We start from the raw sequence: 26,874 nt of genomic DNA, 5'->3' as shown, positions 1-26,874 counted from the left end.
AGGGAAGAGGCAGTGCTTAGGGACTCACATGTGATGTCTTTGGGGTTCCTTCCCCTCCAGCAAGGCTGGACCAGAGGGAACATCAACAGCAAAGCGAAAGACTCAGGTTTCCACCAGGTCATCTAGGTATGGGCTCTGCATCCTCACACCCGATTGGTTAGAAGCCCCTGCAGCCCTGCTGGCTGGGTGGGGTGGGCAAGAGCCTGTCTGGGTTGGCGCAGGAGAGGGGCAGAAGGCAGGACACAGCAAGTGATGGCTCCTGCAAGTGATTTTACTTTAAATACATAGAAAAAGAAATCCACAAACAAGAAGCTATGTTCTATGGTTATATCTTTTAAACAATGTTTTGCATTTATAAATTTTTGTTTTCCTGATTAAAAGCACCAGCTGAAGTTACAGGCTGCTAAAACCATATTACAAACCCGTTAAAACACATTATGCCAAACATACTTATTAAAAACCCTTTTACAAAGAGACAATGCAACCAAAAACCCACCATGCCAGGTAGCCCTTATCCTATTTCTTTGTCTGTGTTCCCAGTAAGTGGGATGGGTAGTGCTTACCCCAGAGAGAGGATCCTCACCCCACCTGCGGGCACCTGCAGGGGGAGGCAGCTGTGTAATTTTGAGGGAACCTAGGGGCACCTCCTGGACCAGCACCTCAGACCTACAGGCTCAGGGCCTCTACTGCCAACAGGAGAAGGTGGGAGGAGCACACGGAGTCTAACCAGCTTTCAGCAACTGATCTGACAACAGAAATCCTCTGCTACTATGGTACACCCCATAAGCTGGAGAGTTTGGAGTTTGTTTTTTCTAAACAGTTAGTTATATGACACTGTGCAACATCTCTCTGGTAGCTTGCTTGCTCCGTCTTAAATTCTTATAACTGAGAAACTGTGAGGCACTGAATGTGGACTCACAGTAAAGTATGTATGCCAGCTCGATATAACTGGAAAATGCTGTGGTGAAGGTGAGGTTCAAAACCGTACACATAGTTTGGCTTCCATAAAGCTAGAGTGGAATATTAAATATTGAACTTTTAACTGTAAACTTAAGAACTTATCCTTAACCTTACACATACATAGATAACAGAGTGGTCACTAAAAGCACTTTAACATCAGGACAGACATTAAGTTTTGAGGTTCTTATTTCAACTGCTCTACATACAAAATGCCCTAGAAGCAACAAAAGGCTTAAATAAATACGCAGAGACGAACATGATGTGCAGCGTGATTGAAGTAATGTGGGTCTGGAGAAGTTGGACAGCGTGGGGTCCAAGCTGGCAGGTGCAACTTGGGTGGGACAGAAGTTCTGTCCCTCGGGTTGGGGGAAAGTCCTGGGGGACACCCTTAAGTGGGGAGGAAGACAGAATGGAGACAGCTTGTGGCCGGGCTTACACTCTCCACCAAAGGCCTCGCAAGCCCAGGGTTATCAGCCAGGGGGGCAGCTGGGGGGAGCCCTGCGGAGCATGAGACAGGGCCAGCCTCTCCTGGGTGATGCAGAGAAGGTGGATCCTCTTAGAATAAGCCCCGGCCAGCCCATCCTCTTGCAGCTCACTTGCTCACCTGTCAGTGGCCCCCAGGTGTGCAGCAGGACCCTGACCAGCCTAGTGAAGGCAGTGGCCCAGGAGAGGCTGACAGCCCTACTTGTGGCTAAGGCACACCTAGGCTCAGGGGCTAAGCAGCTACCTGAGCAATCCCAGATAATGTTCCTTCTGTCACAGACACTGAAGCTTCGAGAAGCAGCCTTCACAATGCAAGGGTAACAAGACTCAAACCCACAAGCCACCCTTATCAGCAAGGCTACTTACCACCCCTCAGTGGGGCACCATTCCCACACATCGAAAGCCGGGAGTGGTTACCTCGACTACCCCCAATCTGTCCATCACCCCCGGCGCACCCCCTGAACTATTTAAGAAGTGCACAGAACTGAGCACACTGTTTGGGCCAGGCAGAACCTCCTCGAGTCCAGCTTGGGAAGAGGTTTCAACACTATCCTGAAACCTAAGGCAGGTATCAACTCCTCCTCCCTCCTGAAGGTAGGGTTGTCTGAGCTCCAGGCATCTGCAAAAGTCCTCTGCCTAGGAGGCCACAGAGCTGCCCCAGCCCCTTCATTTGGCATCCTGAGTTGGGCTGAGGAGGGTCCTCTCCCCTCTCCCTGGCTTACTACCCCATGTTATGGATGCTGACACGGGAAGGCAGCTGGTGCTAACACGAGTCTCAGTTCTGGCTCCAGCTCTGAGAATCCACACACATGCATACACACATACACATGCACACCCATGTTTACAGCATAGGTACACACACATACACCTGTGTCTACAGCACGCACACACATGCACACCCGTGTCTACAGCATGTGTACCCCCATGGCAAAACAGAGATCCAGTCAAGGTGCAGAAGTTTGGAAGGCAGGTTCCTGGGTTACCAGGGCCCTTGACCAGAGGTCCCAGCTGTCAGAAGGATGGATGCTGGAGAGAAAAGCAAGCTGGGAAAAGTGTCATAGCAGGGCATGCACTTTGTCCCTGACGTGAGCAATCACTTCTTCCTTCCAATTTCGGGCCAGAAACCAGCGTCTTGCCTCTGGGCTCTGGAAGCTGCCATGAGAGCAGAGGAAACATTCCAGCCTGGCACAGAAGCCCACGTGATGGAAGTCAGTTGGCGATGCTGCCTACCCTGGCACTTCCCACCCAGATGTGCTCCCTGGCAGGCGTAACTAAGATGTATAGCAGGGCTGGCAGTTCTAGTCCATTATAAAAGATGGCTCTGTAAAGTTGGCTCCAACATCCCACCTGTGAGCCTCAGCACTGAGGTCTTGTGTGCAGTGGGAATGCCGGCTGGCCCTTCCTGGGAAGGTGGGAATTGAACCTGCACACTCCCAGGGACTTGGAAGCTCTGGAGACAGTTGGGAAAGAAGCCTGGGAACACTATGCCAGCATGCCTCTGAGGAAAGCACAAGTGCCATCTGGGTGGAAGTCAGAAACACACCGGGCCCTGCAGAGGCCCCGAGAAGCTGGGCAGACCCCTCCAGGGTCCTCACAGGAGGCTAGCCAGGCTGGTGTTGGGTCCATTCTGAGCTTGGAACTGCACAGGGGGCGGGCCATCTGTCCACTGTGGGAAAAGAGGACACACAGATGAGGTCTTTCCTAGGGAGGGGCAAGGTGTGCTGGGCTGTGCCTGCATCTGTAATGCTGCCCCTCCACTGGCTGGTCAACTGACTAAGGTCCTTTGTGCTCCATACCAGAGTCAGATGGGCCCTAGCTATATTACCCACTTGGGCACTAGTGCACTCTCCCATATCTGAGGGGCTCCTGAGGCCAAGTTAGAGATTGCTGGAGAGATGCAAAGAGATGGCAGCCAACTGTGTACTTCCTTCTCAGGGACTATGCCCCACACCCTGGGGGCTACGGGGCAGGTGCTGGCCCTGAGGAGCCAACCAGCACCCCTGTTCTGACCACCCCCACTCCAGAGCCCATACCGTGATGAGGTTGTGCTCCGGAAGGCTGCAGGCCTCAATGTGGTCCTGCAGCAGCTGCTGTGAGAAGTTCTGGTGCATCTGGGCAGCTTCGTGGGCATCCATAGCGTTCCCACAGGCCTTGTTCAGGTCTGAGGGTGAGATGCACACAGGGTGAGCTCATCTTGTCCTGCCAAACACCCTCCCCTTGGGTATAGGTGAAGCTCTAAGGTCAAACCCAGGTTTCACCAGTGGGTTCCTATGCACCTAATACGTCACTTGAGCCCTATCTTGGGATCACCCAAAAAGCCCTCATACATGCCCTCAAGAGTTATTGAGTCATGTGTCCTTGGAAATGGGTGAGCAGCAGGGCCCACGGGGGCAGACACAAAGGTTGGTTGAGTAGTGCTGGCCCTCAGGCATACGAAAGCTTGCTTGAACAGGGCACCCAATACCTACTTCTGAGGCAGGAGGGCTGAATGGGCTCATAAAGACCACTGTAGGAGCAGCCTACTCCCCTACCTCCTCCTTAGGGCCCAGAGCCAGTCTGTAAATAGGGAACCAACAGTAATAGTGCCTCACCCTGCTGAGCGCCTTTTCTGTGCTCAGAGCATCCCAGCCAGTCCTGCCTGATAGGACGAGGCCAAGCACCAGGGCTCACATCCCATCTTCACCCAGATGCCAAGAATCCAGATGTCTTGGGGGTCCCGGAAAGGCTGAACTACACTCTGCATTGAGCTGACCCCATGAATAAGTATAGTGACCACTGCCCTCAAATGGGCTCCTAAGAGCCTGAGAATGTGCTAGAAATGGGGCTAGGGCCTGTAGAGACCAGGCTGAGCAGAGGCTGAATAGAGCAGAGGCCAGTCTGGGCATCTCTGATCTATGGGAAAGGCTGGCTGCTGCACTCACCTCTCAACAGAGCCGACGACCACAGCTGCACTGACATATCTGGGATCTTGCTGGCCAGCTGCATGGCGGGCACCACCATGTTGTTACTTTCCTGTCAACCAAGAGCAGCCAGGGAATGGCGGGAAGGGGGCTGGGGCAGGCAGCAGGGACAGTTCAGACCCTACCTGCTATACCTAGCCTAGGCTGTGCCCTCCTGTTGCCTGGCAAACGCCTACTTTAGAGCCCATCTCACATGGCCTCTGTGAAGTACTCAACCACCTCGGGGGAAAATAAACTGCCCCCACTCCTTGGCTATGTGTGTGGGGCATGGCTTCCATGGCAATTCCATATGCCTCTACCTTTGTCTTTCCAACCAGAGAAGGCACTGATGGTAGTCAGCTCTGGACCCAGATCAGGAGCCAACTGGAAAGGCAGATTCTAGGATCCCAGAGCCTGGGAGGAGGCAGCAGTCTGCCCAGTGGGAGTGATGAGGACAGAATGGACAAAGGGAGGAGCCTGCTCCTGTGAGAGGCCATCTCAGACAAGTGAGGCTATGGTTAACATGTTAACCATATGGTAATCCTTTAGCACTGACTATGTGTGACTGCCATCCCCAATTCCCAGGATGAGCTGAAAGAGAGCTGTCAGGGGCCATAAACACCCATCCCTGACTCCATGCTGAATGGCAGTGCTGCTTTGTCCTTGCTCATGAACCATGAGCCTCGATGGCTGAAATGTTGGGTTCAAGGTGACACTGGGAGAACGCCCTTCACAGCAGCCTGCAGGACACTTGTCATATAGCTGAAAGACTTACAAATCCTCAAAATCAACTCCTAAGTCCTGGATTCAACACAGCTATGGGTGTGTGGGCAAGCAAAAGCACGACTTCATACTCCCCTGACTAAACTTCGAAGATGAGCTCCAGGTGGACCTCTAAGCTTTTCAAGGCTAACCCAAGACCTTCCAAGACCTCAGAATGCATAACAGAACAGGAAAAACCACCCTCCTCCTCCAGGCCTGAGACTGGGCCAGTCTGGCAGCCATCTGAAGGATGTCTCCCTCAGCTCTCCAGCTTGGGGTTGCCCCACAGAATTGGGTTTTGAAAATTTACGTGACCCCGAGGTGTCCTGAGGGAGACCACCCACAAACTTGCGATACTCATGGACACTAACCTATCAGGCCCAGAATGGCGTTGTCTGTGTCTGACAATGTCTCCCCTCATACCTAGAGTAACTTGAGGCCAGGCGTGGGTCTGAGGGCTCTTGGGGGCCCATGTCACCCCCATTTGGGCCCAGGCACACAGGAAGCATTGCGGGATCCCAAATAAACTCTATAAAATGCCCTGGGATCACCCCAAACATGAACCAGAGTGGTACCTGAAGAGCTGCTTTGCCCAGCCTGCCCCACTCAAGGCGGCTTCTGGAGATGTCTAGACAAATGAGAGCCAGGGAGGTCTCACTCTAAGCCTGGGTCTGTAGTTTCTGGCTGTGTGACCTTAATCTCCCCAACTGGAAATGGGGTAATCACAGCCACACTGAGACACAGGCACACAGCCCGTATTCAGTAGAGCTTCATGCTGCCCCAAAATGCACACCAAAGGCACTGTTCTCACTGTGCTCAGAGGCTGAGGGGCAGGGTGACAGAATGTTCTAGAAGGAGCAGAGCTGTACTCAGAAGGGAGAACCCAGAGCTCATTCTTATCCTTTGAGGGTGGTGATATCACCAGTATTCAGGCCACGGCCACCAGAACCTGAGCAGCAAGGCCCACTGGCCTTGACAAATGCCTATCACATGGTTGTGGGGAGGGGAACCTGTCAGGCTCATTAAAAATGCTCATTCTTAGGGAGCACTGGGGTTTGATCAGATAAAACTTTACAGGCCAAGACACTTGACCTGTGACATCTGTCCTATGAAAACAGCTCAAATAAGGGTAGCTAAACTACTGAGCAGATGTAGCTTCAGAATTCTCAGTGCCATTAAAAAAAAGCTCTGATATAGCCTGCCAAATAAGACCTACGTGTGGGCAGGGGCAAGCAGTGAAAACGGGCAGAAGACAGAGGACATGCAATGATTTTCAACTTTGCTTCTTAGAATTTCTATGATGAATACGTCATATCTTATAATATGAACAAATATTTTATTTAAAATACTAAAAGCCTTGTGAGGTCAATGGGTGAGAGCAGGCAACAATGCACATCTGATAGGGAGACGTGGAGTTTGCTGATCTCACCAGGACCAACCTCAGGGGCTATTCTGGATAAGGGTGAGAACAAGGGTAACCTGAGGATGATGTGTGTGCTGGGCAGAAAGAGAGCTGAAAGGATTATAACCGAGGACACATCTCTGTCTCAAATGTTAACACACAGGAAGGGGACCTGCCTCAGCCCTGCCAGCTCCAAGCAGCCCCACCAACCCACTTTCTAGGGACTCAAAGCTCCCCGGCATCCCCACCCTTCCCCAGCCCCCCCCAGGCTTGTGAGCTAGGGCACTCCTGCTCTTGCCAAGCCTCATGGAGATTGGGGGCTGGGAAGTCACTGAGACAAAGTCATCGAGGAAGAGGCACAGAATAAAAGTGTTGACTGGATGCCCCCCCAAGCACCATGATGGCCCCTTAGCCCAGCCCCGGGCACTTACCCTATGGTTCCCTAACACATAAAAGATGTGGCCCAGGAGCACCAGGGAACAGGCTGTGAGCCGGTTTAGGTCCTCCGCGTTGGACATCTTCAGAGTTTCCCGCAGAAACCGCCTACGTGAGGAGAACAAACTGAAGCCCTCAGCAAAGCCCACTTGGCAGGGATACAGAAGTCCTGGGCACACAGTGTTGGGGGAGAAAATTACCCTGAGGGCTGCCCTCTCCAGCACTTACTTGGCCTCGTTGTAGCGTCCCTGGAAGAAGGAGAAGAGCCCGCGCACGTAGAAAGCCGCTGCTCGAAGGCAGTGTGAGCTGCAGGGAGAGTGGAACGTCACAACGTGGTGGAGTTTTTGTGAATGCAGGAGTCTTACAAAAGAGGAGTGGATGGCAGGGGTGGTGGTGGTGTGCGAGGTATTGGGTAACAGGGCAGTCAGGGGCTCCACAGGCACTGGAGCCGTCCCAAAGAGCAGAAAAAGCATAGGACAGCTGGTAAAGTGGGACCTCAGTGTGGGGCCACCTACCTGACAGGGAAGCTGTGGTCAGGGTTGATCCTCTCCAACAAGCTGTACAGCTGCGGAGGAAACGTCAGTTGGGATCACTCTGCATTTCTAAACGTGAGAGAGTTTGGCTCCAAATATGCTACCAAGTTAACTAGAGCTACCTTTAACTTCCCAACCCAAACTGAGTGTCATGCCCTCACCCTGAATTCCACGCCTCAGCAACCTACCAAGAAAGGAAGCAGGACCTGCAAGGACAGGTGAGGGAACTACGGGACACTGAACAGGATGCTCACTTCTTTACACTCCCATGGGAATCACAGACTCCAGTGCAAAAGGTCTGGGGTACTTGTACCCACAGCCTACCCTGCTCTGTGCCAGATGAGGGAGTTGGGGTACATGGGCAACTGTCTAGTCCTAGTCTTTCAATGGTCAGAGGGGCCCAGCCTAGAGGAGCAAGGTGGTAAGATAACCCCACATAGGCCTGGTGGCTAAGGGTGGGGGAGGAGTTATCTGGAGGTACAGGGACCTTGGAGACTGACAGGAAGCACTGTGACTAATGTTTTAGGTCCCCTCTGGTTGCTGTGAGGAGACTGGATTAGGGATGAAGCAGAACCTAGTGCCCCCACAGCTCCTCCAGGAGGCAGATTAGGGGAAGGGGTCAAGGGCAAAGACAAGGAAACCGAGCTTCCCCATGACCTGCCAAGCATGCCCCATGGAGCCCATGCCTGGTACTCAGATGACTCTGCCCAATGCTTCCTGACTGCCAAGTAGCCAAGGCTGGCTGGGCTTTTTGCTCCCTGTAGCAAAATCTGGGAACTCAGCTAAGCTTTTTGTAGATAAGAGATGATGGTAACCTGAACTAAAACAAAGGCTGCGAGGTGGAGAGAAGTGGTTGAATCTGACGCTCTGGAGACAGGACTGCAGGGCTGGGGCTGGGGTGGGGGGTGGGGCATAGGGGAGAAGGCCAGAGATCTCACAACTGAGGAGTTATAGGGGAACCTGGTGTGAGGACACTTGTCTTATAAGGATAGGCCCTTAGCGCCTCCCATCCTGTGATCCCGAGTCTGGGGGATGAGGACGACCTGGGGCCCAATGCAAACAACTCCTCAAGCTGCTCTTCAGAAGTGAGCCAAGAGGCCTCCCCACCATGCTACATTAGACAGTTTAAGGTAGAAGAAACTGGATTTGTTCTTGGAGAATCAATAAAGCTTGGCTTGTTTTCAAGAGGGTGAAATGTTACTTGGCCAAGGGACATTTCTGTCCCAGACATGGCCTCCCCTGGCCACACCACACTCTAAGGGCAGATACATTGGGGCTGCTGAGATGGCCAGTGCCCAGGACTCTCTCCCCCTCAGTCCCTAAATAAGAGTTAAAAGATACCAAACATGAAGCATGTCACCTACTACCTCTTGGTGTCTATTTCCTTCCCGTATATACACACTCGCCAGGTTGGTGACAATGAAGGCCCACAATTCCTGGTGGTTGGTGAGCTGGAACAGACATGGGGCATTAGGGGTCACTCATAGTATTGGAGCCACGCAAACGCTAGCTAGTGTCTACTGTAGAACACCTTATTCTCTTCATTTCATACATATACCCCTTGTCTGTGTCCTAAACTTAAGAACAGTACAATTGTTAGTTCTTTGCACTATAAAATTGTCATCTGTATTACAAGAAATTTAGGAAACTAAGAAAAGGGAACCAGTGCTCTGATCCTGTCCTCAGAACACATTATGTTTTGGTCTATTTTCTGCTTGTTTTTCAGAACTGAGACCTGGGCAGCTCCTTCCTTCACATCAGTTGGTGACCTTGGGACCCTGTGTTCACTAACATGGCAGAGGCACATGCCAGTCATGGAGAGGGCCCTGCCAGGAAGAAGGCCAGAGATGCCACCGATGATTGGCGGTAGACAGACCATTGTCTCCAGCTCTTCTTGGGGAATGAGAATGGCCAAGAAAGGGACCAAGCTGAGTGGCCTGAGCATCACCCAGACCATGGTTCCCTGTGGGGCTGAGGAAGCACAGCTATGCAAGAGGCGGAGGGCACCTGGGTTGCGCAGACTCCACCCACAGAAAAGGCCCAGAGGGTCCTCTGATGCAGCAAAGCAGCTCTGGTTCATTTGTTGTAGGACCACAGAAAAGCTCATGTTTGGGGCCGGGGGGGTCGGGGGGTGGTTGGGGCCAGAGGGGTTGGGTCCATGTCCTGGCTGCACCACTTCCCTGTCATTCCCTCCTGGCTGATGGGGGACTCCCTGGGGGCATACGCAATCACAGCAGAGCAGCAGCCACTTGTGGGAAGTGAGATAAGGAGGATCCAAGAGAACTTCATGGGCCTATACAGTAAGTGCAGGCAGTAGGGGCGGATATGGGGGGTCCCATCAGCCCAAGCTGACCATGCCCCAGAGGAGTGGGAATGGATGGAAGGTCCTGGAGGGGAGTAGGAGCAGACACTATGCCTGCTCTTCCGTGGGGTGTGCTGCCTGCAGAGCATCTTGAAGCAGTAACACCGCATGAACCCAACCCTGAGAGTGAACAGGTCTGGAGACTGGCACAAGGAGCAGAACAAACCTACCCATCTGATAGTCAAGGGGCACGATATCCCAGTGACCTCACCTGAGTCACAGAGCTGCTGCCACACCCCAACATCTCTGCTTGGGGCCTCCCTATGACCACTGGGAGGAAACTATCGCCAGTCCTTTTCCTGGGAGGATGTCAGGGTCAAGTTGAGGATGTGCTTATCTGGTCCTGAGCAAGGTGGGCAGAGCTGAGACTTGCCACTGGACTATTAATTCCCGGGCCTGTCAACTCTACAAGGATGTGGCACCAGCCTTCTCCCAGGGTCTGACAGGACCCCATCTGAGATTAGGACACCCCTAGTGGAACTGCCACCCAATGTGGCAGCACTAGGTATCCTCTGGCTCTAGAGCCACCCAGGTCATGGGGCTGGTGCAGGCTCAGGACACACCCAGCTTCGTGTCTCAACTCTGTGTCAGTTCTTAGAAGCTCCTGAACCCCACTGAGTAACTGCATCTTCAGTTATGACACAAGCCATCACCAGTCTGGTGGGCTATCGGGAGGGCTGGCTGGGTATCAGGAGTAAAAGTGGCTAAACACATTGTGGCACCAGCGGGTACCAGGCTTTCCTTAGTGGCTGTCTTTCAGGTTTGGGAGGGGAAGTCCCACCCCAGGTTGACCAGAAGCTCCCTTGCCCACAGCCATCCGTTGTCAGGTTGTGCTGCTAGCACTGGTTTGTCCCCATCTAAGAAGTACAGGACCTGCCATGGATAATCCCAAATAAAGTGCATCACTGTAACAGCTGGCATGAATATTGCACAGTCGCCCGCTGACCAGTTGTGCATGGCTGTTGTCTTCATCACAGCCCACGCCTGACTCCTTACTGAGAAGCACCGCCCGCCCAATGTGGAGAGGGTCGGCACCTTACCCGCAGGGCTGTGGTGAACTGGGCTTCTGCGTTGTCCATGCAGTTGACAGAGACACAGTACAGGCCCTGGAAGAAAGAGACGGTGAGGGCTCAAGGCCTCACTGCTTATCCAGGGTTGCATGGCTGTACCTGGGTAAGCCTGACCAGTGCCTCTGAGAAAGCTACACCTGAGCTTTTGCTCTGATGAGGAGGCACAGAGATGGCAAGCTGAGTTACTCCCTCCTAAGGACCTAACTCAACTTGAACTCAAGGTGCTTGTCAGAATGAACCCCTTTGGGATCGTTCCGGATTCTGCCCGGGATGACGATCACAGGGTTGCTCATTGGAATGGGGCTGGGGTGGGCAGCCCTGCAGACTCACCAGCAGTGTATGCAGCTGTGCTGCATGGTTGGAGAAGAGCCGGGGTGACTGCTGGCACAGCTGGCAGACCTGGGAGATCTGTTGGGAAAGAGTATGTCTAATGTCACAAGGCCTATAACCTGGGACCTAGTGTCCATATCCTGCCTGCCCTAACTTGGGCACAAAGTTCCAACAGATATGCCCATTGTGAGGGCAAACAGTAGCCCTGACCTCCTTGAGGACAGTGACCCTTGTCTGTGACCTGCTTTCTCCTCCCTTTTCAACATTTCTCGGCCATTAGCACCTTTGCCCTGCTCAAGGCCCTGTGCCCTCTCAGGAAGGTGGGCAGCAGGGGATATATGGGGCAGAGAGGGGATTGCCATCAGGGGACCACAAGGTTCCAGACCCCCAGATTCCTTGGACACATAGGCTTTTAGAGAAAGGCCCAATGACTTCTCTGTCCCATTGTCTGATCAACTGCGCCCATGCAGGATCACAAACTTCTAAGTTATCGTGGAATAACTCGGGTGGATGTCCTGCCGATGCACAATGGGCAAAGTTACATTCTCCCACGTGGCAACTCCTGAGACCTCACAAACTTCAACCGCCTGCTCTCCTGCCCCCCCACCCTGTGTGTGCGTGGCCCCCAGTGGCCTCACCTCCTGTAGCGCGGTGGCCTTGTGTCCCGTGACAAGCCTGCACATTATGATGTGCTCAAGCAGGATCACTTGGAAGGAGGACAGGATGGGGCTGCAGTCGAGCACTAAGGGCGAGAGGGCAGTGAGCATTCCAGGCAGCTGGAGAAGCTGAGGAGAGGCCAACCACCACACCGACCCCTCAGCTACCAGGTCTGAGCCTACTTGCTCCGCTGAGCACCAGCCCAGCATTCAGCCCATCACTTTACTAACGCCTGCTACACCACTGAGCAAAGGGTTCATCTTCCCGTCCAGGTGGAGAGACGGGTTCATACTAGGTTCTGGTGACTGGAGTGTTTTAAGGGTAAGAAATCCCTGGAGGGACTTGTTTTCTACCCTTATCCATCAAGACCCAGCCTCATGCTCAAGAACACTCCAGACATGGTCGGTTCTAAAAATGCTGACACTGCCCAGGAGAGTGAGACTGTGCAACAGCATCGGGCAGCAGAGAGGGGGACCCGGTTTCTGGTTGCCCCAAGTGCTGCCCTTACACTGGAACCAGAGAGTGCAGCCCTTTCCCAACTTGTCTAGAGGGAACAGACTGTGATCCCTGAGGGCTCTGATTTTCTGGTCAATGGCTTCTCCCCCAGCAGCACTGATGAGGACATAGAGAATGGGTAAGCATAAGAGAGACACTGAACCAGAGCTCTGTGTTCCTGCTAATCAAAGGTGCTTGGTCCCACAGGATGAATTAATCAGGTATACAGGAAGAAACCACAACCTTGGCATCAGCTGCCAGTTAGCGAGAGCCAAGTTCCAATCTTGGCCTCCCCCTGAGCACGATCCATGTCATAACACTAATAGGAGCTGTGACCTGCTTCAACTGTCATCTTCTACAGGCCCTGGTAGTAGGATACTGCAGTCAAAGCCATCTTATGTAGTGAGAGGGACAGATGGCACAAGACCCCTTGGCCAGGGATCAAAGGTCAAGCCTAGGCATAGCCTGCTCTGCCCTAACCCTAGATCATCCCCATCTGCCAACTGAGGTAACAAAATCCATAGGGCAGGGACTCATGGGAACCACTTGGAACTGCTGTCTTTTAGAGTTCCTCAGGCCTAGCAAAGGCCGTGGTCAGACTTCCCACCAGGGGGAGCTGTGGCCAGGAGACCTACTCAGCCCAACTTACTTTTGAGCTTCTCCAGCTGCATGAGGGCCTTGTCTGTGTACTTCTGCGCCTTCTCCAGGTAGCCGGCCTGCATGGAGTGCATCACGGTCACCTGGCGACAAGATCAGATGGTGGTGGTCACCAGGGCCCTCTCCTTACCTGCCTGGCCCCCGGCCTTGGCCCCAGGGACTGACCAGGTAGACGAGCACGCACATGTGCTCCTTGGGCAGCCAGTGGAAGAGGTCAGCAGGGTTGCTGGGCAGGATCTCGTCATCGTGCAGGGTGGAGATGGTTTGGATGCACTGCTGCAGCTGCTTCAGGCATGGCTTCACGCTCTTCACCTACAGTAGGCGAGCGGCACCACTCACCTGAGTGCACATTCACTCTCACCAACTCACCAGCCCCTTCTTCCCTAGGAGCTCTCCCCATGTCTACCACCTACAGGAAGGCTGCCCCTAGATAGAGCAGCAGGCTCTCAGGGTGTGGAAGGAGGGTTGGGTGGGACATCTGTGGGACTGAGACTCAGCCACCGCCTAGTGCTGGGCCCAACACCAAGGCTCAGGGGAGGCCTGTCCAAAGATCCTCCATGAGCCGCATTTCCTCCTTCTTGAAGTGACCCTGAGAGGGCAGGACAGGGCTGGGGCAGCTAGCAATCATCACTGGGGGTGGGAAGTTGCCTCCTAGTCCCAGAGTCCTGCAGGTGCTGTGGCTCATATTAACTAGCCCCTGGGTACTAGGAAGCCCTGTCCCAAGGCCCCATAGGACATCTCCACAGTAGTCAGCACCCTATGAGTCTGCTTTGTGTTCCTATGTATTGAGCAGGTATGTGGCCCAAGAAGTAAAGGTGGACACAGGTGGGGGAACCTAGGCAGCCCCTTACTAATGAGAGGCCTGCTTGGCACTTTCTGAGGCTCCATCTATGGCCACTTAGCACCCAAGGGGCCCAGTCTGCGGTCGGTCACTGGGACGGGGCAGGGTGAGGTGGATGGGGCAGCACTCCCCAAAGGTTGAGACATTCACCCACATAGAATATAGTTATTTCTCAACCACACAAGGATTATGGACTTGAGTCTCAGACACAGTTGATCCTGTGAGTCCCTACTTGAACCCCACAAAGCTCTCATCAGCTGGGCATGGTGGAGACACACTTCTTGAGCACCTGCTGTCTTAGGCACCTTACAAGAATCATCATGGTTTATTCACATAGATACACCCCAGATGCCCTTAGAAACCTGACTGTTCACACCGTCTGAATATGTGAGGCCAAGACTACTCTCTCTATGAGGCCAGGCTACTCTCAGAGCCCTCTCTGCCTGTAGGGGAACAGCGCTTGTGCCAGAGCATGATGGGGTATGTGGGGGAGATAAGCCCTGAATAAGATGCACTTTGTGGTCAGGGACAAAAGGCAATGATAGAGATGTCTTGGCCTGCCTGCCTGCTCCCCAGCAGTCCTCCTGTGGGAGGCATTACGCACCTGCCCGGCATCCAGGTAGTGTGTCACCTGGAGCACCAGGAAGAACACGCGAAGAGACTCCTTCTGGATGGGGTTCCCCTGCCAGTTCTCGACAATCTGTCCACAGAGGGTCAGCAGCGGGTGGACTTCTTGCAATTTGCGTTCCATCAGCAGCAGCTGGGGAGGAGAGGAACAGGCACTAGGATCCCCTTCTGGTGCACAAGGCCATCTGCCTGCCACCCACTGGGGGACTGCAGGCTCCATGCAGGGAGGCCACAAAGCTAGGCTGGAACCTGGGTCCAGGCTGCTTCTTCCTCAGCACAAATCCCACAACCTCGAATCTGAGTTTCACCTCTGAACCCAGCTGGAGCACAGAGGCCTTGCTCTTGTGGCTGTCTGTTGTACTTAAGGGTCTGGGCACCCAAAGGGCTGCATGCACCACAGGGAGCAGGAGCCCAGCCTTGTATCCACCATACCAGACTCATCCTATCCAGCTCAGCCTCAACTTACCATCCCTTTGCTGAGCAGGAACAGTGCCCTGGAAAACAGAAAGGGGGAGTCAGTCTATGAGGCCCAGCTGCCTCCTAGAATGACTATGCCACTACAACACTCACAGGAACCAATGAGCTCCACAAAGGATGGTTAAGCAGATGACAGCAGCTCCCAGCTCCCCAATGAGGTTGGTTTTACTTACAAAACAACTCTTTGTCCTATTTGGTTTTTCTTTACTTTTTTGGCCTAATTTAGACACTCATCATGGCTCAAGAGCCAAGAAGGCACAGATGGGTGCTCAGAAAGCATAGATGGACAGGGTTCAAGATGTCATGTCCCCTACAATCTCACTCTTGCTGACACAGATGATCAGGGTTCTACACTGGTGGACAGCATAGGGTGGGGGAATGAATGGGCAGGCCTGGGCATCTGAACTGAAATCCGTGCCTCACTGTGGCCCCTCTGCGCCTCCCCTTCCTTCAACTGACTGAGTCCCTCAGGTCCTCCTGAGTGTTAAGGGGGTGAAACCAGGGAGCCCTGGGCACAGCAGCTTCACCACCACCATCTCTACCTGCAGCAGGCAACAAGACCAGATTTATATTCTCTCTCTTAAACCTTTCTGCACTTCTAAACATGTGCACTGCTGTCCTCACCAACAAAATAATAAAATGACCATGTTAAAAAGTTCATCAGGAGACAGCTAAAACAATGGGGGAGGAAACTTGGAAGACAGTGGTCATGCAGAGCCCCAGGGGCCCCAGTATGTCTGACGTCTTAGTCTCTGTCCACCTAGTTTTGGCAGAGTCCCTGTGTGCTGCAGCCAAAAACTCATCAAGTGGGCGTCGTTCTCCCCGTTTTATGTGTGAGGAAACTGGTGGGGAGGGCATAGTCACACAGCCTATGAGATATCTCTGTTCCAGGTCACTGCACCATTCTCTGTTGTTGTTACCTCATGGTGTGGACACTCTAGGTCTGCCTGCCTGCTGTGCAACTGTTGAAACCTAAAGCTTGAAACTTCACATCAAAGTTCCCATGTTGTCACACAGGAAGCAATTGTTTGAAGGCCCTATATCGATGGTTGGAGGTCCTGGGCCCTGGTGGAGCTTACCTAGGCCACCTGCCCAGTGGCACAAAAGCTTGTCTAGGGATACTCGAGCATAAATATGCATAGTGTGTGGCTGTCTCTGTGCCCTGCAAGGCCTGAGTATCACCACAGATCCAGTGACAGCTACAGCATGACCCCTCAGGAAGAGTTAGGAATGTGTTAACAGGTGCTATTTCAGAGCAGTATGGCTGAGGGATGAGGACAGCCTATGGCCCCATGGGGACACTTGCAAGTCCAGAGCTCAGAGAATGAAGTTAGGGACTGTTTTGTCCCAACAACATGGGATAAGCTCAGCTCTGTGATACAGAACTTTCCAGAATACAACAGAATAAGACCACTGCTGCCTGGAGTCTGACTAGTGCAGAGGATTTTTTTCTTTGGGAGGAGGGAAGAGACAGACCAGAAGCCTTCACAGAGAGCACATAGTGAGGCACCTATGGCCTCTGACCCCTGACCCCCAGCACTAGGGCACAAGTCTCCAGATAGTCTAAGCAGTTGTGTGCATAACATGAACCTATGTTCCTTCTTTATACAAATGTCCACTTATTCTGTCTGCTGTTTTTCACCTAAAAGCTTCCTGGCATCCCAAAAGGGACACTGGAATTGCCTAAGGTGCTACCATGTAGACGGCACATGCCCTCTGTGGGCACCGCTCTCATATCTGCACCACCGAGAAAATCGACCTAGCAAATCATCTGAGCACTTTTTACTTCGAGAGATACTAGAAATGTGAAAGTGCCAATTGTGCTGAGAATGCCGGCTGCCCCTACCCTCACAGCTGACTCTCCAACTTTATGAACTGATGGGGCAAAAGGTATCCAGTGCTGCAATCTATGCATTCCTTACTATGTGTGTGGGTGACCAGTGTTCCATGCTGAATGCCAATTCTATGTGTTGTCCAGGATCAAGATGGGCTGAGCTCTTTCCAAATAAGAGGGAAGGACTGTGGGAAGAGGGTGCCTACCGTGTATACTCGGATCCTACCACCCGGGCATACTCGGCTCCTACGCCCAGGAGGTCACAGGCTGACACCAGGTCCTTTTCAAGTGTGTGCAGTTGCTAAAAAGAAGAGAGGACAATGATCCTTGCTTCTGAACTGCTTGCTTTATTGCATCCAGTACCTGCTCTTAGTGCTTTATTGGCAAGTTAAACTAGACCTCCCTACCCATCAACAAAATTGCCTCAGTGTCAGTTTTGAGCTAAATTAACCAAATCATGTCACCAACATTAATTGCTTTGGGTATAGAATTCCACTCTGCCTCTACTCTGGGTCGCAGAGAGGAGAATCTAGGGGTGTGTGTGCCTAGGACAGAAGACGCATTCCTCATGGTGGAACCTACCCATTCCCAGAGTCTTCGGGTATAGTCACTACAGCCAGGAAGTCCCAGCCCACAGAATCTGTTCTGAGCATCTCAGAGTGCTGAGACCAGGGTACTACCTATGTCTAGGGAGCTGAAGGGAAGCTGGTGCCCAGGAGGAGCCCAGGCGAGGTGGTAGCCCTGCAAGGGCTTGACTTGGGCATTCGTTGCCCAAGAGGCAGCTCCTTGGAATCTCAGCACAGCACATAAAAGCATGGTGGCCTTCTGGCAAAAAAATGCTCTCTAAATTTAAATGAACACAAGCCAAATGGAGCAGCATGAAGGAGGGGAACGCAATGACAACAGTCCCTTAGTCAGCCCCACAAGACATGCTGGGGGTACTCCCACCAATCACCCCAGACACTGAGCAAGAGGCTGGGGTTACTACTGAGAACAGAAGCTGAAGGGAACTTGTGAGCAGGCTAAAGAACTGTTCCTCTGTCTCCACTCACTTGGTGCAGCACAATGTACACAGCGTTTGTCCTAGAATCTACCTTTATTTGTACACCATGCAGGTGAATGTGCCCCAAGGTCATGGCCCCACCCTGCACCTACCCACAGTACTCACAGCAAGCTGGAAGAGCAGGCGGCAGTGCCAGTATGGGGTCTGCTGTGAGATCTGGATTGCTTTCCGCAGCAGCGGCTTTGCTGCATCAACAGAATTCTAAAAGGAAACAGTCATGTTTAGAGAGGAAAAGAAGCCAGCAGGCAAGCTGGATTCCTTATGTAGCAGCTGCAGTGCCAGAAAGCCACTCCTGTTCACGCTCACCAAAGGATTTGTGGGTTGCTGATTTACTTTATTAAAAGAAGATATTTTATTGGATTTACTTTATTAAAAGAAGATATTTTATTGGACTCACTGGCTGGGAAGTTTTCACGTTGCTCTTAAAATAACTCAATCAACTAAACTGAAAAGAGCTTTAGTTCAAAATCCTGAACAGTCAAATTGGATGACAACTGCCACCTTTCCTGTTCTGCAACAAGGGAGATAGGCTAGGGCTATGAAATGTGCACTCTTGGCTGCCCAGGGAGCCTCACACACAGTAGCTGAAAGGCGATTTTCAGCTATACCTGAGATCAAGAACCACATAGATAAACTATATGGATTTATCCAGGAACTAATCATCTTTAGCCTAGGAATACAGCCATTTTCTAACAGTCTTTGGAAAGTCTTGGAAAAAATTTCTGCTGGCCCTTGTGAGCAAGTGGATCACTTATAGCTGCCCCCTGCCAGGGTATGGGAGGCAGAAAAGTAATGGAAAGCATCAAAAGCCAAAAGGGAGTCAAGTACTTCTAAGATCACTGATAGCCACTGCCTTCACTAAAGGGAGAGGGACTTTGCTTTCAGAAACCTTCATAGGTTCTTACCTCTTGACAGTATAATTCAGACAAAAGACTGGCTGCTTCAAATTTAACATCTTCAAACTGTGGGATCTAGTAACATACAGTTAAGGAAGTACAGATGCTGCAAAAGGGTCAGTTTAAAAGGAATAAAGTATGGGATTCTTACATTGCAGAGGTTAGCCAGTCAGGCACGTCCCTCTTTCTCGCAGGAAGATGAGGATATGTGAAACCTCAAGTTCACATATCCCCCCCCAAATCCCTGAGCTTGCTGCTGGCCAGATGTGGAGCTGGATGCTGGAGCACAAACAGGAGCATGGCACCCAGGGAGAGGCTGCTGCTCATCTGAAAAGGCAGCCATGTCCGAGCAGCAATTCTCCAGGTGGTCCACGGGGCAAGGCCTAAACCCATGGTGTACATCATAGCAGAGATTTGTATGTAACACATTCTTTTTTTTTTTAAACGGAGTATTTCTTAAAGGGAACGGTACCAATAAAGGATACTTGCTGTGATATCAACCACTGAAAGAGAAAGAAAAAAGTATTAATTCTCAGCCAAACACTTGGTACGTGCTCACTGGCTCCACTTTGGAGTTTACATAGGTTGTCCTGTCACAAAGACTGCAGATATTCTGTTAAGTGAGAAGGTGGTCTGTGGGCTCATTTTCCTTCTAATCCAGCAACCAGAGCATGACAAGGGGAGAGGGAATGCACACTTGCTCCCCTACTGACAGGGGATTCCTGTCCCACTAGGCTTCTAAGTCAAAGTCAGGGCCCCTCCCACTAGCACCACAATGCTTCAGAAGGGGAAGGAATGCAGAGCCTCCCCCCCCCCGCCCCCACGTATCATTCATTGCAATATCCGAACAGCAAATCATGACATGAGGAAATCAATTACAACCAGAGTGGGTCTGGGGCTGTCAGTCCTTCCTGGAGAAGTGGCATTTAAAAAGATGCTTAGAAATGAGCAAAGTTAGCATTAGAGGAGAAGAAGACTCCAAGAAGGACCAGTATGAGCAGTGCCGGGCCAGGGGACAGTGGAAACCATTCTGAGACTGAAGCTTGCTGTCCCTCTGCTGGCACATATGCAGGATGAGGTTCAGACAATGACATGCTCCTACTTGTGGACTGCTGTGCCCTGGAGTTCCACATTCTGACAGGAGGTGATGAGGTCTCGGGCCAGTCCACTGCACCAGCCATACTAACCACAGTCTGTCAAACCATCCAGGACTCAGGCATTCGCCTGACACTGTTCCTAGTGATCCACATCCCACAAACGTCTTGGCGGTTGTTGGGAGGCAGATCAGCAGCTGAACAGAAGGCCCTGACTCACCATGCTCTGTGGGAGAACAGCGTAGGGTGGGGGGCATCTGGGTCTGGGCCCTGAAGAGAGAGTAAGAGAGTGAGAGAGAGGGGAGGTGGGGGGGGAGGGGGAAGGGGGGAGAGGGGAAGAGGGAGAGAGGGGGAGAGGGGGAGAGGGGGAGGGGGGAGAGGGGGAAAGAGAGAGAGAGAGAGAGAGAGAGAGAGAGAGATATCGATCGATCCTAGGCAAAGGGAAAGTGGAAGGTACTCCAGGTAGAGAAGAGCCTGCGAAAAACCAGAAGGCCAGGAAGATGAGGCTGGAAGGTACCTGTGCCACTATAGTCACTGTCAGTGGTGACTATAGGTTGTAATGCCCAGATGTCACCCATGGAGCCAGATCTAGTCAAACGTATGAAACAAAAGCACCCAATGAGATCTGATTTTTAAGAGCATCCTAGTTGCAGCAATAAGAATGCAGAGGAAGGAGGGGCAGGAGGAGGAACCAGTGATTAAAGTTCCCAGGGGCTGCTGGCTGGGGAGACGGGCAAGAGGAGGGGACCATGAAGGGGTGGGAGGAGGTGGGGCAGCCTAGGGGCTGGAGATGCCTTTGGAGCAAGAGTGGTAGTCAAGGAAGTCACAAAAGAGGCTGGGAAAGACTTGGAGCTGCACCCCAGACCAGCTGCCTGAAAGCCACAGGTGGGCCAGGAGGGAGAGAAAGGAAGAAGGGAGGAAGAGAGAGAGAGCACTTCTGCACACTAAGTGGAGGCACAGTTTGAAGGTGCTTCCTAAGTCAGATGAGCAAAACCACTGTTAAAAAGCAGCTCTGTTCCAAACACGAAGAGAAAGCAAACACAGCCTCAACATGGATATAGCAGTCAGAAGAGACCACTGAACAAAGAAGGGCTGCCTGAATTGTAGTCACTGCCACTGACTCTTTCATGCACATCAACACAAGCGCATGTGAGTGTACTTGCAAAAGCACACATATATGCACACACGTGTTTGCAGAGCCCAGGCAAAAGGCACACTGCAGCCAGCCTCAGTGTCCCCTCCCAAAGACCCACTGCAACAAGGTCAGCAGGAGCTCAGGGTCCCCAGAAGGCAGGACCAGTGCCTGCTACTAGGAGTATAGCCCCAGAGGTGAAACTTTAGAGCTGGAGACTGTCTACGGGGGCTTTCTGCAGACCCCCCTCCCCAAAGGAAAGGGCAGTCTAGCAAGAGAAACTCCTGAAGGCCACCAATGGGAAGGAAGGATGGGATGATATGGACTTAACTGTGTGACTAAAGAATTGGGCTAGGGACATATTAAGATCTGGCCCAATCCCAGGAATCTGTGGTTCTGCAACTTAGTCTCCACTTGCAATATCTACCTCAGGCAAGACCTCTGTGCTGAAGGGGAGCCCTCTCGTAAGAATACAGGGCAGATAGAGAGAACATGGACATACACAAGAGGATGGGGTTGGAGGTGTGGACCCACATGGAGGAGCTAGACCCTAGTGGCTCTTGGTATCCACATCAGGGCCACAATCTTTCTCCATTGTCTTATGAGTGTACCCCACTTTAAACACACACAAATGGGGGGTGTTAGATAAAGCCCAATGAGTGGCTCCTCATGGTGCTACGTCCCCATCCTGGAACAGGCTGATACACAGGAAGTACTCGAGAAACATTTGTCACTCAAACAATGATTTCCTCTAGTTTATGCCTTTCAAGCACAAAGACCTAAATCCTAAATGGCATCGGACAGCTCCTTCTCTTCTGCTTTGTATCTGGGCATCAGTGTCAGTGACACCTTGAGCCATCCCCCACAATGACCCATTCCTGAAGCTAGAAGCTACATAACTGGCCCCATGTCAAGGCAATTCAGTCACTTTCCCAGGATTGTCAATCAGATGTCAATGGAATGACTTTGCTTTTGCAACTTTTTAACGCTTGCAACATAAAATAACACATCAGAAATATAGACATGAGAAAATATATATCCATATCACAAATAAAATACCAGGGTTGCTACCTTACCCAAAGTTGTTATCTCATCTGAATGCTTTACTTTGTAACATTAAAAAATATCTTGTTTCTTTCCTTGCAATGGGAAAGCAGCCCTGCAGATGTGGGTAAGGATGTGAATAATCTACTAGAAGCCTCTGGGGTCACTCTGGGGCTCTCAGGGAAAGCAAGGGTCACTGCAGAGCCAGCATTTACCCTGAAGGGTGGAAGGGCCTAGATCAGCACATCTCCCATTCTTGGAAGATTTGGACCAGGGCATTTCAAGGCTTCTTTTGTACCTTGAAACCAAGGTAACTTTTCCAAAACATCAATTTTTACGTCACCAGAATATGTAGAAATAGTTATTGACTGCGACTCCTCTGGGATGAAAGCACAGCATTTAGAAGCCAGCCTTGCCTCTTTCTGCTATGTGGCCATGGTTACAAGAATCTCTCTTTCAGTGTTGTCACCGGAAAGTCAGAAATGGTCCCCACCTTGTGAGTTTGAGGATTCGATGAGACAATGAGAAGCACGAATGTATGACTTGGCAAGAAGGTAACAATACTACGGTAAATTCCCAGAGAGGAACCAGAAGAATTGGAGGTTGAAGGTGAAGCAGTGGGTAAATTGGTGGAATTATGAAATGATGGTTCCTAAAAATTTTTACATCTTGAAATCAGAGACGCAGAGCGTATAAGAGTGATGAAAAGACAAATAGCAGGAAGCACAGATCACTCTTCCATGAAAATGCTTAACACAAGCTTTGCAAATGCAGCTTCTGCACAAGGTCCTGCTTCTGGCGACAGGGCATGGAATTTAGCAGGACACAGTCATGATCCCAAAGGATGACAGATCTGCTCCAGCTGCCCCTGATGATGAAAGGCTGAGAACTGAGCCCTTTCAAGGCTTGACAAAGGGAAGCTTTAATCATTTGCTGGGAAGGTAAACCAGAGACTGTGATGCTAAACCTGGAAGCATAATTAACAAGTACCTGGACGGCACAGTTTGGAGGTGCTTCCTAAGTCAGATGAGCAAAACTACTGTTAAAAAGAAGCTCTGTTCCAAACACGAAGAGAAAGCAAACACAGCCTCAACATGGATATAGCAGTCAGAAGAGACCACTGAACAAAGAAGGGCTGCCTGAACTGTAGCAAATAATGAACAATTTTTCCAGAGAAGTAGCATTTATTTCTCTGTGGCTTTCAAGTCAGGATAATCTAAGGATGATGATGCACTATTCAGACCAAGGGATAAAGAGAAATGTAATCAAAAGTAAAAAAGTTAGGGGGAATGTGCAAATTACTGATATAGAACTGTCTGCTTGAAAGTATGAAAATAATAAAGACTGAAAATTCACATAGGAATAGATGTACAGCAAGAGGAAAGATAATAAAGTGAAAATGAAATGTAAAAAAACCCAATCTGACAGAAACTGCAGAAACAGCTTCATAAATTCTCTAGCCAAGAGATTTCTGAGTAAAGTGACATCCTTTATAATCACTCAAGGAGTTGTTTACTCAAGGAGTCTCAGAGCAGCCAAGATTCTGACAATACATTCGTATCACTGCCAAGACTATATCAAAGAAGGAAGGCTCTCAGGTAAACTGTTCTGTCATGCACTGTAACAGCTTCAGGATTCTCTGAATAAGGGAATGAGGCAGCCAGCAGGCGCTCTAAGGGTTTGTAGAGGAAGGTGTCATTTGAGACCAATGGCTTCGATCTCAATAAAGCTGCTGAGGAAAGGGAGAAATGCCCTTCGTAAGAATGCTTAATAGAATTCTTTCGAAATTGGTAGAATTAATGAAGCAGATGGGTAAGTATGCTATATATTCATTCCAGAAACCTGACAAATGCAGTTGAGGAGGCAGTTAGAAAATGACATTAAGCAGATAGAAGGGTAAAAAATATAACCTTACATATATAAAAAAAAGTGATTACCAAATGTTGGGGTCTCTCAGACAGAAAGCAAAAGGCAATGAAAACAGCAGGGAAGCTGAATGTAGTAGTAAGTTTAGAGGCTGATGAAAAGTTTTACTTATACAACTTATAAGGTAGGAAAATTACTTCAGGAAAGAACAGGAGAAATGATCAAGGAGAAAATCATCACAACATACTTGAGAGTCATTGACTTTCTTTGAAAAGTTTTTTTCTTTGTTACCCTGGGTTGGTTCCCTGAGAAGAAATTGAAACCTCTCTGGCATTTGCTTTTCAGAACTAGAAATCAGCGAATCACTTCTAAAAGGAGAAAATATTATCCTTTATCAAGTGAGTTTGGGAAAGGAATGGATAATAGTTGATATCTGCCTGATTTGGGGAAAATGCATAATAACAAATAATGATTAAAGAGAGCATGCTTGCATTGCAACACAAAAGGAGATCACAATTTCAGAAGAAAACAGCACAGGAAATAGCACTTTAATTGAAATCTGGACAAATTCCCAGCTGGGGATGCAATGAACAGAAAGAGATTTCCAAGTGTAAAGTCAGTGTAAGCTATGGAGGGGACCCTGTGGCTTTGTGGAAGATCGCACAAGATTCAGGGTTATGTAAAATCGAGGGAAGGCACTTCACAAGAGTAAGAGTTTAAAATTATGGGTCCAAAAGCCAACGGCTACAAAGAAGCAATCTTGGCTTTCCAGACAAGGAAAGGGAGGTGGCAAGATCTGTTGTTCACCAAGAGAAGGAAGAACTTCAGAACAGGGAGCATCTACTGAAGACACTGGCCTCAGGTGCTAGGAGTCACAGCCTTCAACTCCCCACCCCCACATCCAAAGAAGCCTTGTGTTTCATTTGATCTCATTCTCATCACTGCTATGAGAGACCCTGACAAACCGGTCAATCGCTGACAGCTCAGGCACTCGAGATGCATCTGATACCCTGAGTGATCTTTTAGGCTCGCTTCCTTCACCCAACTTAGGGCTCTGCTCAAATGTCACTCCCACAAATAGAAACTCCCTCACTATTGTCAACTCCATCTCTTCTCCCTGGTCCATATTTTTCATGGTTCTCCTATCACTGCCTACAGTATCTTACAACATATGTATCTTACTACATATTCCTTATTTGTCTCCGTAAAACATCAGCTTATGCAGGCAGGGACTATTTTAGTCATCACTGATCCCTAGCACCTAGAATGGGGATTGGCACCTGGTGCGAGCTGAACAGGTACTTGCTGAATGAATGAAAGAATAAAACTTCACAAAAACAATAACAATTTACTTTCTTGGTGTGGAGCCTAGCAATCTTGAGCCTAGGTTTGAGCCCAGTTTTGCTAATAACTTGCTGTGTGGTTTTGGGCCACGCAGCAAGTTAAATCAATTTACTTCTCTAAGCTCATAATATCTCACTCCTGAAACAAGGACGTTGATCAGACAAGGACTAAAGTCCCCTTCCAACATCATAGTCTGCAAGAAAAAGTTCTGGTATCTTCCTGAAGGCAACCTGTTACCAGCCATGGGTGGGTTCAGATTCACCTCAGATCAATACATTTTAAAGATCTAAGTTGAGTCTATTCAAGAAGTCTCTTCTTTAAGGAGAATTAAAGAGTAAATGGCAAAAAGAGGTACCATCTGACAGGAGCTCAATATTGCTGTGAGAAGAAACTCCACAGCCAGAAAGGGTAGAATAACAGATACATTTCCACAGTCTTTGAAGCACCAAGATCTCAGAGGTCAAGACTGGGTGTGGGAGGGAATGACGCCTGCCTTCTTAAGGGAATGAAAAGGTGGATGGTGGGAGGAAAAGAAGTCCCCGGTGGATAGAGAAAGGACCTGCGAAATCCCTTTCCCTACCCCCGCCACTGAGCAAATGGTCCTGGAATCCAGACTCCTCTCTGTTCCACCTCCTTACAGAACTTCAAATGACCAACTCTAGGCTCTGAGCCTCTGCTTCCCACCTATAACTCCCCACGTCACTGATGGGGACACAATACCCTCCAGACACTTACTAGACTTCCCGGTCCAAGGAAAATATTCCTTCCTAGGTTTCTTGAGAGACCAAACTTCAGATTCCCAAAGGATGCCTGGACTGTCACCTCGACCCTCCCCTATCCCGAGTCACTTCAGGAGGGAGCTTACAGGCTGATGCTCCCGGGGCTGAGCCCTGAGAAGCTGGAAGCTGCAGCACCCACTAGCCGATCTGGGGATGACTCCCTAAGTGTCAACAGGTAACCTCCGCCTTAAAACCTGAAGAATTTGGAGACCCTGTCGTTCCTTAGAATAGCAGAGTCCTGGACCCTGCCTGTCACCAGAGACGTTAAATAATGTACGGGGCGAAGCTGGCGGCCTCGGCGTCCGGCCACTCGTACGGAAGTCGCACCCCAAGGACGCGAGGAGCAGCCCAGGTGGCCCCCGCCCGCCGGGGTCGCAGCCCGTCAGCCAAGGCCCCGCAAGGAGCCCGAGCCTCCTCTCTCGCGGCCCGGCCCGCGCTCACCGCCTTCTCTAGGTGGCTGCGCGCCTGCTCGCTGTTCTTGGTGTGGTGGTAGAGCACGGAACCGAGCTGCAGGTGCGTTCGGGCCTCGATGCGCTGTGGCGGCTTGAAGGGGAACACGGCCTGCAGGCAGTGCACGCACAGGCGGATCTTTGGCGGACTGGACGTACGGAAGTGCTCGGCGAAGCCCAGAAGCGCCAAGTACCACGACTCGGCTGCCTCGGCCTGCGCCGCCTGGGCCGCCGCCGCCTGGGCCGCCGCCGCCGCCTGAGCCGCCATTTTGGCCTCCACAACAACAAGCCGTAGCCACAGGGAGGCGGAAGCAGGCGCACGGGGCGGGGCCGGGCTCGCCTT

General features: G+C 50.9%; 1 protein-coding gene across 3 annotated transcripts; it reads right to left on the bottom strand.

Moving 5' to 3' along the window:
* Nucleotides 1-250: 250 nt before the first annotated feature.
* On the bottom strand, nt 251-26,824 carry MAU2 (MAU2 sister chromatid cohesion factor). Of its 3 annotated transcripts, none has more exons than XM_016132415.2 (19): nt 26,524-26,824; nt 19,309-19,326; nt 18,833-18,898; nt 18,033-18,128; nt 17,071-17,165; nt 15,020-15,047; nt 14,531-14,686; nt 13,251-13,397; nt 13,078-13,168; nt 11,915-12,018; nt 11,277-11,354; nt 10,917-10,982; nt 8,879-8,965; nt 7,497-7,546; nt 7,210-7,287; nt 6,978-7,089; nt 4,365-4,455; nt 3,477-3,604; nt 251-3,109 (listed from the first exon to the last, which is right to left on the bottom strand). In XM_016132415.2, the coding sequence occupies exons 1-19, from the start codon at nt 26,797-26,799 to the stop codon at nt 3,035-3,037; spliced, it is 1,842 nt and encodes a 613-aa protein (XP_015987901.1). In that variant the 5' UTR covers nt 26,800-26,824; the 3' UTR covers nt 251-3,034. The 3 variants fall into 3 exon arrangements, with proteins under 3 accessions (XP_015987901.1, XP_036089823.1, XP_036089824.1); XM_036233930.1 differs by having other exon boundaries at nt 8,882-8,965; nt 26,524-26,820; XM_036233931.1 differs by lacking the exon at nt 8,879-8,965 and having other exon boundaries at nt 26,524-26,820.
* Between the last annotated feature and the right edge of the window lie 50 nt (nt 26,825-26,874).

The sequence above is a fragment of the Rousettus aegyptiacus genome, unplaced genomic scaffold (assembly GCF_014176215.1).
Source record: "Rousettus aegyptiacus isolate mRouAeg1 unplaced genomic scaffold, mRouAeg1.p scaffold_m13_p_16, whole genome shotgun sequence".
NCBI lineage: Eukaryota > Metazoa > Chordata > Mammalia > Chiroptera > Pteropodidae > Rousettus > Rousettus aegyptiacus.
Note: the sequence above shows the minus strand (reverse complement) of the source record. Positions and strands in the feature narration are given on the sequence as shown.

What these genes read in the sequence shown, in the direction of transcription:
- MAU2 (XM_016132415.2), bottom strand. Translation starts at nt 26,799, where the DNA reads ATGGCGGCTCAGGCGGCGGCGGCGGCCCAGGCGGCGGCGGCCCAGGCG. An exon ending in GACCACAGCTTCCCTGTCAG is followed by an intron (nt 7,288 to 7,496) that starts GTAGGTGGCCCC and finishes CTCTCCCTGCAG; the next exon opens with CTCACACTGCCTTCGAGCAG. An exon ending in ATGTGTTAGGGAACCATAGG is followed by an intron (nt 4,456 to 6,977) that starts GTAAGTGCCCGG and finishes CTTGGTTGACAG; the next exon opens with GAAAGTAACAACATGGTGGT.